Source organism: Lampris incognitus, chromosome 13 (genome assembly GCF_029633865.1).
Source record: "Lampris incognitus isolate fLamInc1 chromosome 13, fLamInc1.hap2, whole genome shotgun sequence".
In the NCBI taxonomy this organism is placed as follows: Eukaryota; Metazoa; Chordata; class Actinopteri; order Lampriformes; family Lampridae; genus Lampris; species Lampris incognitus.
In genome coordinates this window covers 44,839,174-44,854,486 of record NC_079223.1, presented here as the reverse complement: position 1 = coordinate 44,854,486, position 15,313 = coordinate 44,839,174, and the positions used below count along the sequence as shown (strand labels likewise).

The 15,313-nt window shown below is 46.3% G+C and overlaps 2 protein-coding genes across 2 annotated transcripts; one reads left to right on the top strand and one right to left on the bottom strand.

Annotated features, from left to right (window-relative positions):
* The first annotated feature begins 4,106 nt into the window (after positions 1 to 4,106).
* tmem14a (transmembrane protein 14A) lies at positions 4,107 to 6,289 on the top strand. Its single transcript, XM_056292456.1, has 5 exons — positions 4,107 to 4,387; positions 5,155 to 5,237; positions 5,375 to 5,476; positions 5,621 to 5,708; positions 5,936 to 6,289. The coding sequence occupies exons 2-5, from the start codon at positions 5,162 to 5,164 to the stop codon at positions 5,976 to 5,978; spliced, it is 309 nt and encodes a 102-aa protein (XP_056148431.1). The 5' UTR covers positions 4,107 to 4,387; positions 5,155 to 5,161; the 3' UTR covers positions 5,979 to 6,289.
* Positions 6,290 to 6,596: 307 nt separating this feature from the next.
* On the bottom strand, positions 6,597 to 10,992 carry gsta.1 (glutathione S-transferase, alpha tandem duplicate 1). The gene is made up of 7 exons (XM_056292452.1): positions 10,893 to 10,992; positions 9,926 to 10,036; positions 9,770 to 9,821; positions 9,465 to 9,597; positions 9,217 to 9,358; positions 7,716 to 7,841; positions 6,597 to 6,945 (listed from the first exon to the last, which is right to left on the bottom strand). Exons 2-7 carry the CDS (start codon positions 10,010 to 10,012, stop codon positions 6,805 to 6,807), a joined length of 681 nt encoding a protein of 226 aa, XP_056148427.1. The 5' UTR covers positions 10,013 to 10,036; positions 10,893 to 10,992; the 3' UTR covers positions 6,597 to 6,804.
* Positions 10,993 to 15,313: the final 4,321 nt, after the last annotated feature.

The following is a 15,313-nucleotide window of genomic DNA, read 5'->3' as shown; positions in this document are numbered from 1 at the left end:
TGTACAGAAAATATTGTTTATAGTTAGCCAAAGACTTGAGTTTCTTACCACCTGTTAAATTGTATTATCCGTTGACCTCCTTGAAATCCGTCGGCTTTTCCAGGGCGGGTTCTTGTATTAAATGTGGTTGGTTTTGTTTTAAATAAAGCCCTTATGTGGAGCTGCGGTCGGAGACGACCGTAGAGGGAGGCGGTGTAAATGTAGAAGTTGCTGTGCGAGGTTCGTGGGCCAGACTGTAACGTGTCCATTAACTCGTGTTGACGCATGCGTGCTAAAGATGAAGATGTTCCAGCCAAGCACAACGTCGCTTTCACTTTAAAACGTTTAACTATCGCGGGCGTCCGGGTGGCGTAGCGGTCTATTCCGTTGCCTACCAACACGGGGATCGCCGGTTCGAATCCCCGCGTTGCCTCCGGCTTGGTCGGGCGTCCGTACAGACACAATTGGCCGTGTCTGGGGGTGGGAAGCCGGCTGTGGGTATGTGTGCACTAGCGCCTCCTCTGGTCGGGGCGGAATAGTGTGACGCTACGTCCCCCTGGCGAAACTCCTCACTGTCAGGTGAAAAGAAGCGGCTGGTGACTCCACGTGTGTCGGAGGAGGCACGTGGTAGTCTGCAGCCCTCCCCGGAGGGGGCGGAGCAGCGACCGGGACGGCTCAGAATAGTGGGGTAATTGGCCGGATACAGTTAGGGGGGAAAAGGGGGGGGTTAAACGTTTGCCAAAAAAATGAGTTTAATTGCACGGATATTTCCTCAAGGTTTTAAGCGGAACATCGTTGATTTTACTTTTTATTATGTTTCACAGCGCTGCCCCACTGAAGCAAAAGCAACTTTGTTATCGGAGTTTGACTTAAAAAAAAAAATTTTTTTTTACTGTTTGGTTTTGTGTCTTTGCAAAGCTCTTGATTTTGACAAGCTGTATGTATTCCTATGCTACTTTAAATGCCATGTTTGCAGACTGTCACCAGTATCTACCTGGCAAAGCGCTGACGAAGCCATGGCGAGGACACGTGGCGTCCGTGTCCCTTCGCACGCCACGCCATCCGTATTGTATCCACCGCTGTGTCGTGAAATGCACTGTACGTCACGTCTTGTTTACGGTAATGAAAGCGTCGCTTTTCCCACTGGTCACTTTACATTCGAGCTTTCTTATCTTGTGAAACTAGCTGGAGCCAGGGGCGGATCTACAGGGTGGCAACAGGGGTGGCAGCTGCCGCCTCTGGGACACAGTCTTGCCACCCCATTTATAAATCAGATAATATGTTTTTAAAGTATATTTTATGTACATTCATGGTGAAGGTCAATGAGACCCCGCACCAAACTCATCTCAAACAGAAGTCGCCGATTTAGAATCCCCCCTCCCCCTCACAAGGGCGGATCTACAGGGTGGCAAGGGGGGGCAGCTGCCACCTCTGGGACACAGTCTTGCCACCCCTTTGCCACCCCAGGAAAAAAATCTCTAGATCCACCACTGGCTGGAGCAGTTCTGCGGACGGGGGGAGGGGGGAGGAGGAGGAGGGGGGGGTCTCATGGTTTTTACGCCTCGCTCCGATACCTCACTTGGAAGAAAAAAAAATCCTTCCTTGTTTTTAAACCAACCTGGTCAGCCATTTTATAGCCATTTTTACCCTGTTTCCGGATTAGATTGTAATTCGTCAGGAAATGTTGTGTTGACACGATTTTCAATGCCAACTGTTCCAGAAATGCGTGCCTTCTATTCGGAGGGGCCGGGTCCTCCACCCTCATCCCGGAGGACCCGGCGCCGCTCCTCCATCGGACGACTAACGGAGGGGAGGGAGGCCTTCTCCTACTGCTCCCAGCAGCGCTCTGGGCAAACGGTTCATAGTGGCTTATTTTGGTCCAGGAAATGCGTTGAGTTACATGTTGGAGGGACATTATCTGAAGGTTGAATACTTTTAAGGGATGCCAGTTCTGGTTGCGGGGGAGTCACGTTGAAATAAAGTGTTTTCAGAGGGGTCTCGGTGGTTTTGCTTGTTTGTTCCTCCGGTTGATGAACCATTTCATTACTGGGCCATGTTGTGTTTACCACTCCTAGTGATGATGATAATTAAAAGGGGCATTTAATTCAGGCTTTGCTGTTGTTATAATTTTCTAGTCGCCATGTCAGGATTAACACAACGGCCCCTCTGTAATGCACATTTTTGCTTGTAATTTAAGGAGTAAATGGGCTGTTGTCACACTCGGATCTGTTTAGCATGCTGATGTGTTTGCAGCTGCTTTGGTGGAGCGGTCCAGATAAGACCTGCAGGTTGTGGGAGGGCTGCATGTGTAGGCCACCTACTCTTCTGCTGCCTGCAGCAGAACCCACCTCAAACTGCCGGTTTTACATGGAAGCCTTTTTTTTTTTTTTTTTTTTTAGAAAAGCAGCCAATTTGAAATGTAATCATTCAGAGAAACATAATCCAATTTTGCCAGTTACTTAACATCCTTCATGATGCAATCACACAAGAACATTTGAATCCATAGACTAGGCCCACATAAAAACCAGTGATTTCAGTCAGAGACCTCAGGCCCGGGTAAATCAGAGACCTCAGGCCCGGGTAAATCAGAGACCTCAGGCCCGGGTAAATCAGAGACCTCAGGCCCGGATAAATCAGAGACCTCAGGCCCGGATAAATCAGAGACCTCAGGCCCGGGTAAATCAGAGACCTCAGGCCCGGGTAAATCAGAGACCTCAGGCCCGGGTAATCAGTCAGAGACCTCAGGCCCGGGTAAATGGTGTGCTGGTGTTCTGGTCTGCGTGCGAGCATCAGACTGGGAGATTACAGCAGTGTCGTGCTGACCCGGCCACCATGTCAGGGGGATTAAAACGCGGGGGCCAGAGCATCACATGATATTTGCAGAGGCTGGGAACCTGTACGGCCTTTTGTTTTTCAAAATGAAACTTCTGATCCCTTAAATCCATTGTTTGAGACTCTTCCAGAGGGCCGGGGTATTTAGTAGCCCTGAGTAAGACTGCCCTGAACAGCTTTGTGTCGGTCCTCATGGCTCAGGTCGTCACATGACGATGAAAAGCTGGTAGCGCATACTGTTACTGCTCCCTTTTCATGGGGTGTATGTCGTTTTGTATCTCTATAACTATTAGTGAGTTAGTATAATTCAATTATATAGTGTTAGTTAAGTGTATCAGTATGGTGTGTTTCCATTAGTATGTAAATATATTTTAGTATTTTTGTGTAACTGTTAGTATGTTGGTATAATTTATTAATATAATTCTAATCGTAAGCCTAATGATTCATTAACATTTTGTTTATCCACTTCAAACAGGCTGTTACATATGAAGCTCCCTTCAAAAAAGTCAAGTGACTCGAAATTATTCTACTCTAGCCTATTCTTTTCTATTCTACTATGTTTTAGTCTATTGTATTCTGTTCTATTCTATTGTTTTATTCTGTTCTACTGTGTTTTATTCTACTGTATTGTATTCTAATGGATGGATGGATGGATAGAATACAGTAGAATAGAATAAAACACAGTAGAACAGAATGTAATATAATAAAACACAGTAGAATAAAACAGAATAAAACAATAGAATAGAACCGAATACAATAGAATACAATAAAACACAATAGAACAGAACATAATAGAATACAATAAAACACAGTAGAATAGAACATAATCGAATAGAATAAAACACAGTAGAATAGAACATAATCGAATAGAATAAAACAGAATATAATAGAATAAAACAGAATACAATAGAATAAAACAGTCGAATAGAACAGAATACAGTTGGGCAGAATGGAATAAAACACAGTAGAATAGAACAGAATAAAAAAAATAGAATAGAACCGAATACAATAAAACAGTAGAATAGAATAAAACAGTAGAATAGAATAGAATAAAACAGAATACAATAGAATAAAACAATACAGTAGAATAAAACTAGAATAGAACAGAATATAATAGAATAAAACAACAGAATAAAACAGAATACAATAAAACAGTAGAATAGAACATAATAGAATAGAACAGAATGCAATAGAATAAAACTGAATAGAACAGAATACAATAGGGCAGAATGGAATAAAGCACAGTAGAATAGGGCAGAATGCAATAGAATAAAAAAGCCGAATAGAACAGAATACAGTGGGGCAGAATGGAATAAAACACAGTAGAATAGGACAGAGTAGAATAGATTCGAGTCCCCGGACCCTTCTGAAGGGGGGCTTCACGTGTAATAGCCGGTTTGTAATCTACAGTTGAACGTAGCGCGCTGCTGTCTTCGAGAGTCCGGCGAACGCAGCGCGGACCAATCGGCGCCTGCGCGTCAAAATGTTCGTTTCAAACCCGGAAGTGGAGTCCAAACCAAAAGTGCGCCGTGTCGTTCACAAACCGTCTGCGGGGAAGAAGAGTCTCTCATCGGAGGTAATTAAACAAATCACCGTAATTCAGCGATTACACGTGCGACGAGTTTTGCTTGTAAATGTGGAGATATTGTGGACGTTACGTTAGCTGTCGCACACCCCTCACTGCGGGTGCTCAGGGTGCGGGGGACTGACGGGGCATTAACAGTGACATCTTGAGGCCGGCCGGACCGCTGCCTGGCCCGGCTGCCTGGTCCGGCTGCCTGGTCCGGCTGCCTGGTCCGGCTGCCTGGTCCGGCTGCCTGGCCCGGCTGCCTGGTCCGGCTGCCTGGTCCGGCTGCCTGGTCCGGCTGCCGTTAACCCCCGACCCTCGGAGAGGCTGTTATTATGATATATCGCTGCAGTGTGTAGGGGTGTGTTGTTGAATGCGTATCACTGGGCGGCTGGTTGGGAGGGTGGCCGGAGGGTGGCGCTCTGCAGCACAGCCAGAGATCCGGGGGCGAACACAGGCCGTGACAAGTTGGACTTGACTTGTGCCTCAGTTCTGGAGGAGGAAGAGGCAGCCGGGCTTCATGTACTTGCGTCACACATTTTTCTTTTTCTTTTTTTTTTAGGGATGTAGATCGTCTTAGACTTGGGTTGCATAAGTAGCTGGTCTCTCTCTGGTCCAAAATCTTCACTTTACTTTATCCGTTGTTTTACAAAGTCACTCGTACAGCGCATCATTAAACACGCTCTTGTTATTCAGCCTTCATTTAGAAATAACAACCACACAAAAGACACGTTGAACACCTCTCCCATCTTGTGATGTCTGGTCCTCTCCCGCAGCTCAGACATGGCGATAGACTGGGTTGGATTCGCCTACGCTGCAGCCATCGCCCTGGGAGGCTATATGGGCTACAAGAGGAAAGGTTCGAAGGTCACCCCCTTCACAAAGCGTGTTGTGTTTTTCCTATTCTGACAGTAATAAGCTCATCTAAGGAGACATCGCGCCCGGTGGCCTTGTTTCGTAATCCCCACTAAGCCTACTGTGGCATTTCATTTGCAGGTAGTGTGATGTCCCTGATAGCGGGCTTGGTGTTCGGCGGCTTCTCTGCCTACGGTGCCTACAGGGTCTCAAGTGACCCGAACGACGTCAAGGTGGCTTTGCGTGAGTACTGCTGAATCTGCCTAACTCTCAACACATCGCTACAGTCAGACATATATAAGACACGTGTATGTTGACATATAAAGACAATTTGATGCATCGTCCGTGAATAAAAACGGCAAACAAAATGTGTTTGCCCACTTGCAGTCACGTCGGGAACCCTCACGGCCGTGATGGGAATGAGATTCAAGAAGTCTGGAAAATTGATGCCTGCTGGCATTATGGCAGGACTAAGGTCAGAAACACGACTCACAAGCAGTCTATTGAGCAATCGTGAGCCGACAACAGAGGACACGCCTTTGCAATTTGCCACATTTTTCCCAGTGTGTGAATGTTCTCATTCATCCAGGTCATGGTTAGCCAAAGGAGTCGGATCAAGTGCACCTGGACTTGGTATATATATCCTGTTCCCGGTCAGAATACTTGGTGACTGTGAAAGGTATTTCTGTCCTTTATCCACAGTTTGCTGATGGTGTTACGACTGCTCCTCTTCACGATTGTGTGACCAGAGAAATGAAACGCGGCCGACCGAAGCAGAGGAGCGATGCCACCCGAACGAGAGTCCTTCAGGCACAGTTTGTGCGTCTCCGTCAAGGAAAAGAGCCTCGGCCTAAAAGGCTCAGCCTGCACACTACAAGTATTGTTGATTTTTAAAATAGTATTACATTCCACCTGACCGCAGAAAGTCCTGCAGGAGGACCCAGCAGACCAGGGTTGGTGGGCTGTGAACTTCCTGCAGGAATGTTCCTTTGCTGCAATGATTATAAATCTGACAGTTTGTGTGTGTGTGTGTGTGTGTGTGTGTGTGTGTGTGTGTGTGTGTAAATCATTTCTTTTTGAATATAACTGAAGATGTATCGATGTTCAAAGTTCACTTTACCAGACAGCTGGAACAGAGCTCCAGTGAAATATGAAATGTGTATCCCTGCTGTGCTCATGTCCCAAATTCCACTCATTAAAAAAATTTACATTTTTATCTTTTTTCACGTTTTGTCTTTTTTGCCGGGTCGGGTGACGATGAGAGAGACAGACGGACACGCGTCGATATGAGACAGACAGCTTGCCAGTGGCTAGCATGACACAAGAATACAGACCGAGGCTATTTCTAATTATAAATCGTCTGTTTATTACAAAACACTGATGCAACACAATGTCATGATGGCTTGTTGGTGTTCAGATGAGGTGCTGAACGGACACTCCCCTCATGTTAGAGCACACACGCATCACCCTGAAACATTAGAAAACACTAAGATCGCTTTTGGTCCAGTTACCACATGCATGCCACGAGCTTGCAGGCTGACCTCGGTTGGCTTGCAGGTACTTCCTGTACGTTACTTAGTCAGCGGCAGTTTTACTTTGAACACCTCCATGACAGTTTTTACATAATTTTCATCCGGTTGGGGCTTCCTCTTGCTGCCTGGCTGCAGGAACCTCTCGATGGCTGGTATTCTGCTCATCCTACTCTGGAAAGCCTACGGGGGAAAGTCACAACATTCACGTCAGCAGCCATTTAAAAAAGAGGAAAAAGGCACATTTTCGACACCGTTTGCGGGTCCCTGTGGTCAGGTGTCTCCAGGATTTGCACAGCGACCGGTTACGAAACGGGTTGCTGTGTTTGTATTTAAACAGAAGTGGCTAAATGACAGACCGGCGTTCGGACAACGAGGGTCAAATAAATGAGGCGTCTCTTGTCCCGGCTGCATAAAACCCAGTCCTCAAACAAATCAGGGGTTGTTTATTTATTTATTTATTTATTTTGGGACGCTTCGCTGATCCTCGTGGGGGGATTACGCTCCGCATTAAACCCATCCTAGCTGTGTAGCTAGCAGCAGTGGGCGGCACCCGGGGACCGACTCCAGTTCATCCTGCCATGCCTTGCTCAGGGGCACAGACGAGTATCAACCCTAACATGCGTGTCTTTTTGATGGTGGGGGAAACCGGAGCACCCGGAGAAAACCCACCACAGACACGGGGAGACCATGCCGACTCCACACAGAGGACGACCTGGGATGACCCCCCCCCCCAAGGTTGGACGACCCCGTGATTCGAACCCGGGACCTTCTTGCTTGTGAGGCGGCAGCGCTAACCACTGCACCACCGTGCCGCTAAATGTAACAGATTCAGGGGCAGCCGGGAATCGAACCCGGATAGCCCGGACCGCCACGGGCGACTGACTGAGCTAACCGGTCGACTAAAGGCTCCCAGAAGGGTTTAGGAGTAAAACCAACAGACTGAGACCCACCTTGACGTTGGGGAACTGGGTGAGAATTTCGGGGACCCTCTCCTCCAACATCAGGCTGCATTCAAGAAGCTCCACGTCGGCACAGCTCAGTGCACCACCCACCAGGTATGTGGCACCAGTCAACGCCTGGAAAATGGAGTTATGTCATCACAAGGTAGTAAATCATATTCTGAGCAAAAAGCCCCACTCTTGTGTGCAGCATTTAACAACCAAACAAACAACTCACGTTAAGTTTGAGGCGCACCACACATGGCAACGGCGATGGTTGCTTGGTAAACTCAACATGGATTTAAGATGTCGGTGTCCGCCCTTCGTAAAATAAATTTCAAAGCCCAAGGCCACTTTATTCTATATATATATAGACCGATCAGCCAGAACATTAAGACCACTGACAGGTGAGTGAATAACTTTGATTGTCTCGTCACAATGGCACCTGTCGAGGGGGGGGATGTGTTGGGCAGTAAGGGAACGGTCAGCTCTTGAAGTTGACGTGTTGGAAGCAGGAAAAATGGGCAAGTGTAAAGACCTGAGTGACTCTGACAGGGGCCAAATTGTGATGGCTGGTCAGAGCATCTCCAAAATGACAGGTCTTGTGGGGTGTTTCTGGTATGCCGTGGTCAGTACCTACCAAAAGTGGTCCAAGGAGGGACAACCGATGAACCGGCGACGGGGTCATGGGCGCCCAAGGCTCACTGATGCACATGAGGAGTGAAGGCCAGCCCGTCTGGTCTGATCCCACAGAAGAGCTGCTGTAGCTCAGATGCTGAAAAAGTTAATGCTGGCTATGATAGACAGGTGTCAGGACACACAGTGCATCCCAGCTTGCTGTGTATGGGGCTGCGTATCCACAGACCGGTCCATGGTGACCCCGGTCCACCATCTGAAGCACCTACAATGGGCATGTGAGCATCAGGACTGGACCATGGCGCAGTGGAAGAAAGTGGCCTGGTCTCATGAATCACGTTGTCTTTTACATCAGGTGGACGGCCGTTGTGCGTGTGCATCATTTACCCGGGGGAAGGGATGGCACCAGGATGCATTATGGGAAGAGGGCAAGCCGGCGGAGGCAGTGTGATGCTCTGGACAATGTTCTGCTGGGAAACTCTGGGATTCATGCGGATGTTACTTTGACATGGGCCACCTACCTAAACATCGCTGCAGACCAGGTCCACCCCCTTCACGGCGACGGTGTTCCCTGACGGCGGTGGCCTCCGGCGGCAGCGGCCTCAGGCGGCAGCGGCCTCAGGCGGCGGCGGCCTCGGGTGGTTTTAATGTTTTGGCTGATCGGTGTATATGTGCCCGCTGACAGCCACGTTCAGAACTGAAGGCAGTGATAATTTTGCTCGACTGGCTGCTGAAGTTAAGCTATTTTTTTGGGGGGGGGGCGATTCATTGAATTTCTCATCATTTGGTGTTTTTGATAGTGGGCACCTTTTCCTCGTGAATTTCAAAAAAGAAAAATATTCATGATTTGCATGATGGATAATACACCTCGGGGTACCTTCTCATACACGGGGAGGTAACGCTCCGCGGCTTTAGTCTGGATGTTCTCCAGCTTGGCTTTCACATCCGCGGGTGGTGTGAAGGGCAGCATCATCATCATCTCCATCAGGTCCCTCAGTCCCTCTGAGTACATATTGATCCTGGGGTAAGAGAGAAGAAACGTACCCCAGCTCGTCTCAAGTTAAATACAACGACACTGTGGGGCGGGGCAGTAACAGACGGTGCACTTAGCAACACGGCTCATACTTGGCACGCTCCTTGACGTCTTTGCCGTGGAGACTGTATTTCTCGGCGATATAATTCAAGATCGCCCTCGTCTGAACAAGCTTCATGCCATCCATCTCCACCATAGGGACCTGTTGAAACATGAGAGCCCCGTCTGCAGACAAAGGGACGGCAGCAGGTAATGGAGAGCTTCGCCAGTGAGACAAACCCTACAACAACCACGTTCAGATAACACACACTCACAGCTGTCTCGGTTTAGCTTTTTAGAAGACAAAGCCACCGAGTGACACCAGAAGCCACCATGACCGTCCTGCAAGCCAACTCACCCCTCAGGAGCGTCTCGTACTGCTCGTGGGTGCTCAGGTGAACCTCGTCGAACTGCGGAAGGGGGGGAAAGTTGAACTCTGATAAGAATGGCAGGGCACGTGGACGTGCAAATAAAATGTCCCAGCGTCAAATCCCTGCAGCTTTACTTCACCCACCTCAACCCCTGCGACGGTGAGAAGCCAACGGATCGACTCCATTTTCCCTCTGCCGTCGAAGTAGTGCAGGACAACCTTGTCAGCCATGGCGGTGCGAGCTGGGACAGAAGTCTGTGAATGAAACGATAACGATGGAGAAAAGGTTGTCCCCTGGAAAACGTCCCTTGGTATACTGGAAGTTTACTTTATTCAGTAAACTTCCAGTAAATCTAGTTCAAGTAAAGTTCAAGTATATATATACTAGTAGTGCACTTGTATGCTTGAGTATAATTTTGTGTAGTTTAACTCTGATAAGTACTTAAAACAGCAAATTGAAAGTATACTCACTAGTTTTTAGTTTAAAATAAGTATACTAATAGTACACTTGAATAAACCACTTTTTTTGCCTGATAAGTACTTAAAAAAGCAAATTGAAAGTATACTCACTAGTTTTTAGTTTAAAATAAGTATACTAATAGTACACTTGAATAAACTACTTTTTCTTGCAAGCTGTGCAGATTTTGAGCAAGAGTCAACCATTTGACTTGGGAAGTGCAACTTCCAGTAAAGTTCTCGTGCAAGTAAAGTTCAAGTATATATACTAGTAGTGTACTTGTATGCTTGAGTATACGTTTGTGCAGTTTAACTCTGATAAGTACTTAAAACAGCAAATTGCAAGTATACTCACTAATTTTTAGTTTAAAATAAGTATACTAATAGTACACTACTTTTTTTTGCAAGCTGTGCAGATTTTGAGCAAGAGTCAACCGTTTGAGTTGGGAAGTGAAATATTTCAGCCTCAGCTTTAAACACGACACGGTTGATCTCGAGTGAGCAACAACTAAAGGAATCGCCCAGATGCACATGGACAACCTTGCACGATCACACACACACACACACACACACACACGAACAAGCACGAAAGAAGAACCGTAAAAATAAATAAATTAAAAAACAGAAGTTAACAAAAGTGAGTTTGTGTACTTACCTTTCCGTTACTCCTGAAAATACGAGTGAACTATTTCAAAAGCACAACTTCGGCATTACATAAGACTGGACGGCTGCGGAGGCGCGCTACGGTGGGCGGGGCCGGACCTTTGATCGGCACATTGTAGCCAATCGCAATCGCCTCGTCGGCACGCGAGCGACGGCAGTGCATTGTGGGCGACACGACAGGGAAGAAACGTCTCACGAAAACCTTTTTAACAAATAAACCCCGTTTTCTTTTCTTTTCCAAATCGTCGTGTTACATTTGGTGATATAACCGGAAGCGCGGTGTACACGCTGTTATAGTGCGACACCCTTATGAATAACGGGGGCCCGTCGGACCCGCATATATACCGCTGCGACCTATTTTCTTCAGCGGATGTGAGGGCGATCTGGCTGCGACATCTGTCACCCCATTGATCGCTAGGGTTGATTCGGCTGATCTGGCTGGCTAGGCGGGTGTCCCCTTCCTCCCTCACCGCTCCATGTGCGTCCCTCCCGAAGCTCCGCGCTCGGTGGATGAGGACGATCTCCCCCGGCGGACGAGCGTCGATCGTTGGTATACCAGTAGCTGCACTCCCCTGCTAGAACCTCCAAACAAGCTCAAGGCCCATTTGTAGGAGAAACGTAGGGAAGTCAGGCTCCGCGACTTCACACACATCCAAATCAGGCGCTGCACGTGGCAGTCTGCCCTTATTTTTTTCACAAAGTGTTACTTAATTGGATCCTGCCCCCTTTTTTAATTATTAATATTATTAATATTATTTAATTATTAATATTATTAATTATTAATTTTTTAAATTATTCTCAATGTTTAATTATTCTCATGTCGCCTTCATTTAACCTTGTTTTACTGCTTGTTTTACTGCTGGTCCTCGTCCCCGAGTCCGTTGATGTGAAGAAAACAGCCACCACGTCTTAGGAGATTCAAATGGTTTTATTGAGTACAGATCTGGAGGCACACTCTGCCAATCCGTCGTGTGTGTCTGACTTCCTTTGTGTGTGTGCTTCTTTATATGCTAAACCGCCCTTGTTCATTCATCACACATGGCCTTGATTTTCCTGTCCACTATGTTTGGTCAATGCTCCCTTTCATGGTTGAGCTTTAGGGAGTGCTCATCCTGTCTGGACCTGCAGCTCTTAGCCGGGGGCCCTCCTTGCACCAGACACGGTATCTCTCCCGAGGCCCCAGGGGAGGGCAACCCCCTCCCCTACCCACATTCAGTGCGAGGCATGCAATATATTTCGTCTACACGAATGTCTCTTTCTTCACCCTCTGTTCTGGTTACATACATTGGTTACATACATTGGTTACATACAGAGTAATACAAATACACTCGGGTTATATTTAATATCACTTAACAGTACCGATACACTTCCATGTCAAAAAGGTGAAATCCAGGATTTTCTTCCATGGTTATTTCATCCATACATGGTTACACGTCACTAATTAGCACCTTTCCCCTGGTTGGAGACACTCTCCATCTAACACTGCTGACATGTATTTCATCCATCCACGGTTACACGTCACTAATTAGCACCTTTCCCCTGGTTGGAGACACTCTCCATCTAACACTGCTGACATGTATTTCATCCATCCATGGTTACACGTCACTAATTAGCACCTTTCCCCTGGTTGGAGACACTCTCCATCTAACACTGCTGACATGTATTTCATCCATCCATGGTTACACGTCACTAATTAGCACCTTTCCCCTGGTTGGAGACACTCTCCATCTAACACTGCTGACATGTATTTCATCCATTCATGGTTACACTGGTTACACGTCACTAATTAGCACCTTTCCCCTGGTTGGAGACATTCTCCATCTAACACTGCTGACATGTATTTCATCCATCCACGGTTACACGTCACTAATTAGCACCTTTCCCCTGGTTGGAGACACTCTCCATCTAACACTGCTGACATGTATTTCATCCATCCACGGTTACACGTCACTAATTAGCACCTTTCCCCTGGTTGGAGACACTCTCCATCTAACACTGCTGACATGTATTTCATCCATCCATGGTTACACGTCACTAATTAGCACCTTTCCCCTGGTTGGAGACACTCTCCATCTAACACTGCTGACATGTATTTCATCCATTCATGGTTACACTGGTTACACGTCACTAATTAGCACCTTTCCCCTGGTTGGAGACAGTCTCCATCTAACACTGCTGACATGTATTTCATCCATTCATGGTTACACTGGTTACACGTCACTAATTAGCACCTTTCCCCTGGTTGGAGACACTCTCCATCTAACACTGCTGACATGTATTTCATCCATCCACGGTTACACGTCACTAATTAGCACCTTTCCCCTGGTTGGAGACACTCTCCATCTAACACTGCTGACATGTATTTCATCCATCCACGGTTACACGTCACTAATTAGCACCTTTCCCCTGGTTGGAGACACTCTCCATCTAACACTGCTGACATGTATTTCATCCATCCATGGTTACACGTCACTAATTAGCACCTTTCCCCTGGTTGGAGACACTCTCCATCTAACACTGCTGACATGTATTTCATCAATCCATGGTTACACGTCACTAATTAGCACCTTTCCCCTGGTTGGAGACAGTCTCCATCTAACACTGCTGACATGTATTTCATCCATTCATGGTTACACTGGTTACACGTCACTAATTAGCACCTTTCCCCTGGTTGGAGACACTCTCCATCTAACACTGCTGACATGTATTTCATCCATCCATGGTTACACGTCACTAATTAGCACCTTTCCCCTGGTTGGAGACACTCTCCATCTAACACTGCTGACATGTATTTCATCCATCCATGGTTACACGTCACTAATTAGCACCTTTCCCCTGGTTGGAGACACTCTCCATCTAACACTGCTGACATGTATTTCATCCATCCATGGTTACATGTCACTAATTAGCACCTTTCCCCTGGTTGGAGACATTCTCCATCTAACACTGCTGACATGTGTGACCAGGTAGCAGCAGAAAGGACAGCCAGGTGACAGCTAATCAGCCATTCCTGCAGTCAGTATGAGTGTACACGTGTTGACGGAGTTTTTGCACCACGTTGAGATGTTCCTGTCGTCAGATGACGTCATTGTTAGAAGGGCGGGCACCGTTTGCAGCATTATTATGGGGCGGGGTTTGTCCACTTGGACCAGGAACATTTTATTTCATTTGAACGCAGATTCCCACAGCAAGCTGCTAAATGTGGCAAACTGTCATTTAGATTTAACTTAAATATTCTAATCTGGGTTTAAGGGTTAATTTAAATATCTGTTTTTGAACTAAACGTTTATGCTATCATTTAGGTTCAACGTTTAATGGAAATATTTAAGATGCAATTGAATATTTATCTAACAGTGTGTCATACATATAAATATAATTAAATGTTTTTATTTGTCACTAAATGTGTATTTTTGTAAAACATTTAGGTGTCATTTAAATACTCAGGCTTTGGTAAATATTTATCTAACAGTGTGTCATACATAAATATAATTAAATGTTTTTATTTGTCACTAAATGTGTATTTTTTATAAAACATTTAGGTATCATTTAAATACTCAGGCTTTGGTAAATATTTATTTCGTAAGACGGATTGAATATTCAAAACAAAATATTTAGATGTCTTCTTTCAAGGGTTAGAGCTGCCCTCCTTGCTGTCTGTTTTACTGGCTTTATGGTCCATGGCCTGTTACCAGACAGACTCAGTGTTGTCTGTACTGTTAGTGCCAGTCATTAAGGACAAAGCTGGTAAAGTAGGCAGCCTAGAGAACTACAGGCCTATAGCCCGAGCCAGCACACTGTCAAAAGTCCTGGAAAGAATCCTGCTGGATAGAGGGCACGAGTTTATCACCTGCACGGATAACCAGTTTGGCTTTAACGCTGAACATGGCGCTGACTTGTGTCTATATGCCTTAAAGGAAATTATTAGCAAATACAGAGGCCAGAACTCACCGGTTCTTATGTTTTATTGATGCTTCTAAAGCTTTTGATCGTGTTTATCACAGAAAGCTGTTTGTTAAATTGAGTCAAAGAGGGGTGCCGAAATACACCGTGAGAACCCTGGCTTACTGGTGTGCCCACCGGACTATGCAAGTGAAATGGGGTAATAGTGCTCCAGCCCCATTTGAGGTTAGCAGTGGTGTCAGTCAAGGGGGAATTCTGTCCCTAGTTCTCTACAATTTATATATTGATGATTTGTCCAAGCAGCTGAAAGCCTGTAACACCGGGTGCATGATGGGTAATACCTTGGTGAACCATATTATGTATGCAGATGACCTTGTCCTCCTTAGCCCCTGTAGCGCTGGCCTCCAGCAGCTCCTTGATATATGTTGTGTGTACGGTGTGCAGCATGATGTGGAATACAATGCTAGTAAGAGTGTTGTCCTGATCTGCACAACCAAAGAGGTCAATAATCTA

Bases quoted from the DNA above. Each gene is read 5' to 3' on its own strand.
- gsta.1 (XM_056292452.1), bottom strand. From the start codon at position 10,012: ATGGCTGACAAGGTTGTCCTGCACTACTTCGACGGCAGAGGGAAAATG. The intron at 7,842-9,216 runs GTACCCCGAGGT...TCCATTTTCCAG, and splicing joins ACCTCCCCGTGTATGAGAAG to GCGTTGACTGGTGCCACATA. The intron at 6,946-7,715 runs GTGGGTCTCAGT...TTTCCCCCGTAG, and splicing joins CCCAGTTCCCCAACGTCAAG to GCTTTCCAGAGTAGGATGAG.
- tmem14a (XM_056292456.1), top strand. From the start codon at position 5,162: ATGGCGATAGACTGGGTTGGATTCGCCTACGCTGCAGCCATCGCCCTG. The intron at 5,238-5,374 runs GTTCGAAGGTCA...TTTCATTTGCAG, and splicing joins TATGGGCTACAAGAGGAAAG to GTAGTGTGATGTCCCTGATA. The intron at 5,709-5,935 runs GTCAGAAACACG...CTTTATCCACAG, and splicing joins GGCATTATGGCAGGACTAAG to TTTGCTGATGGTGTTACGAC.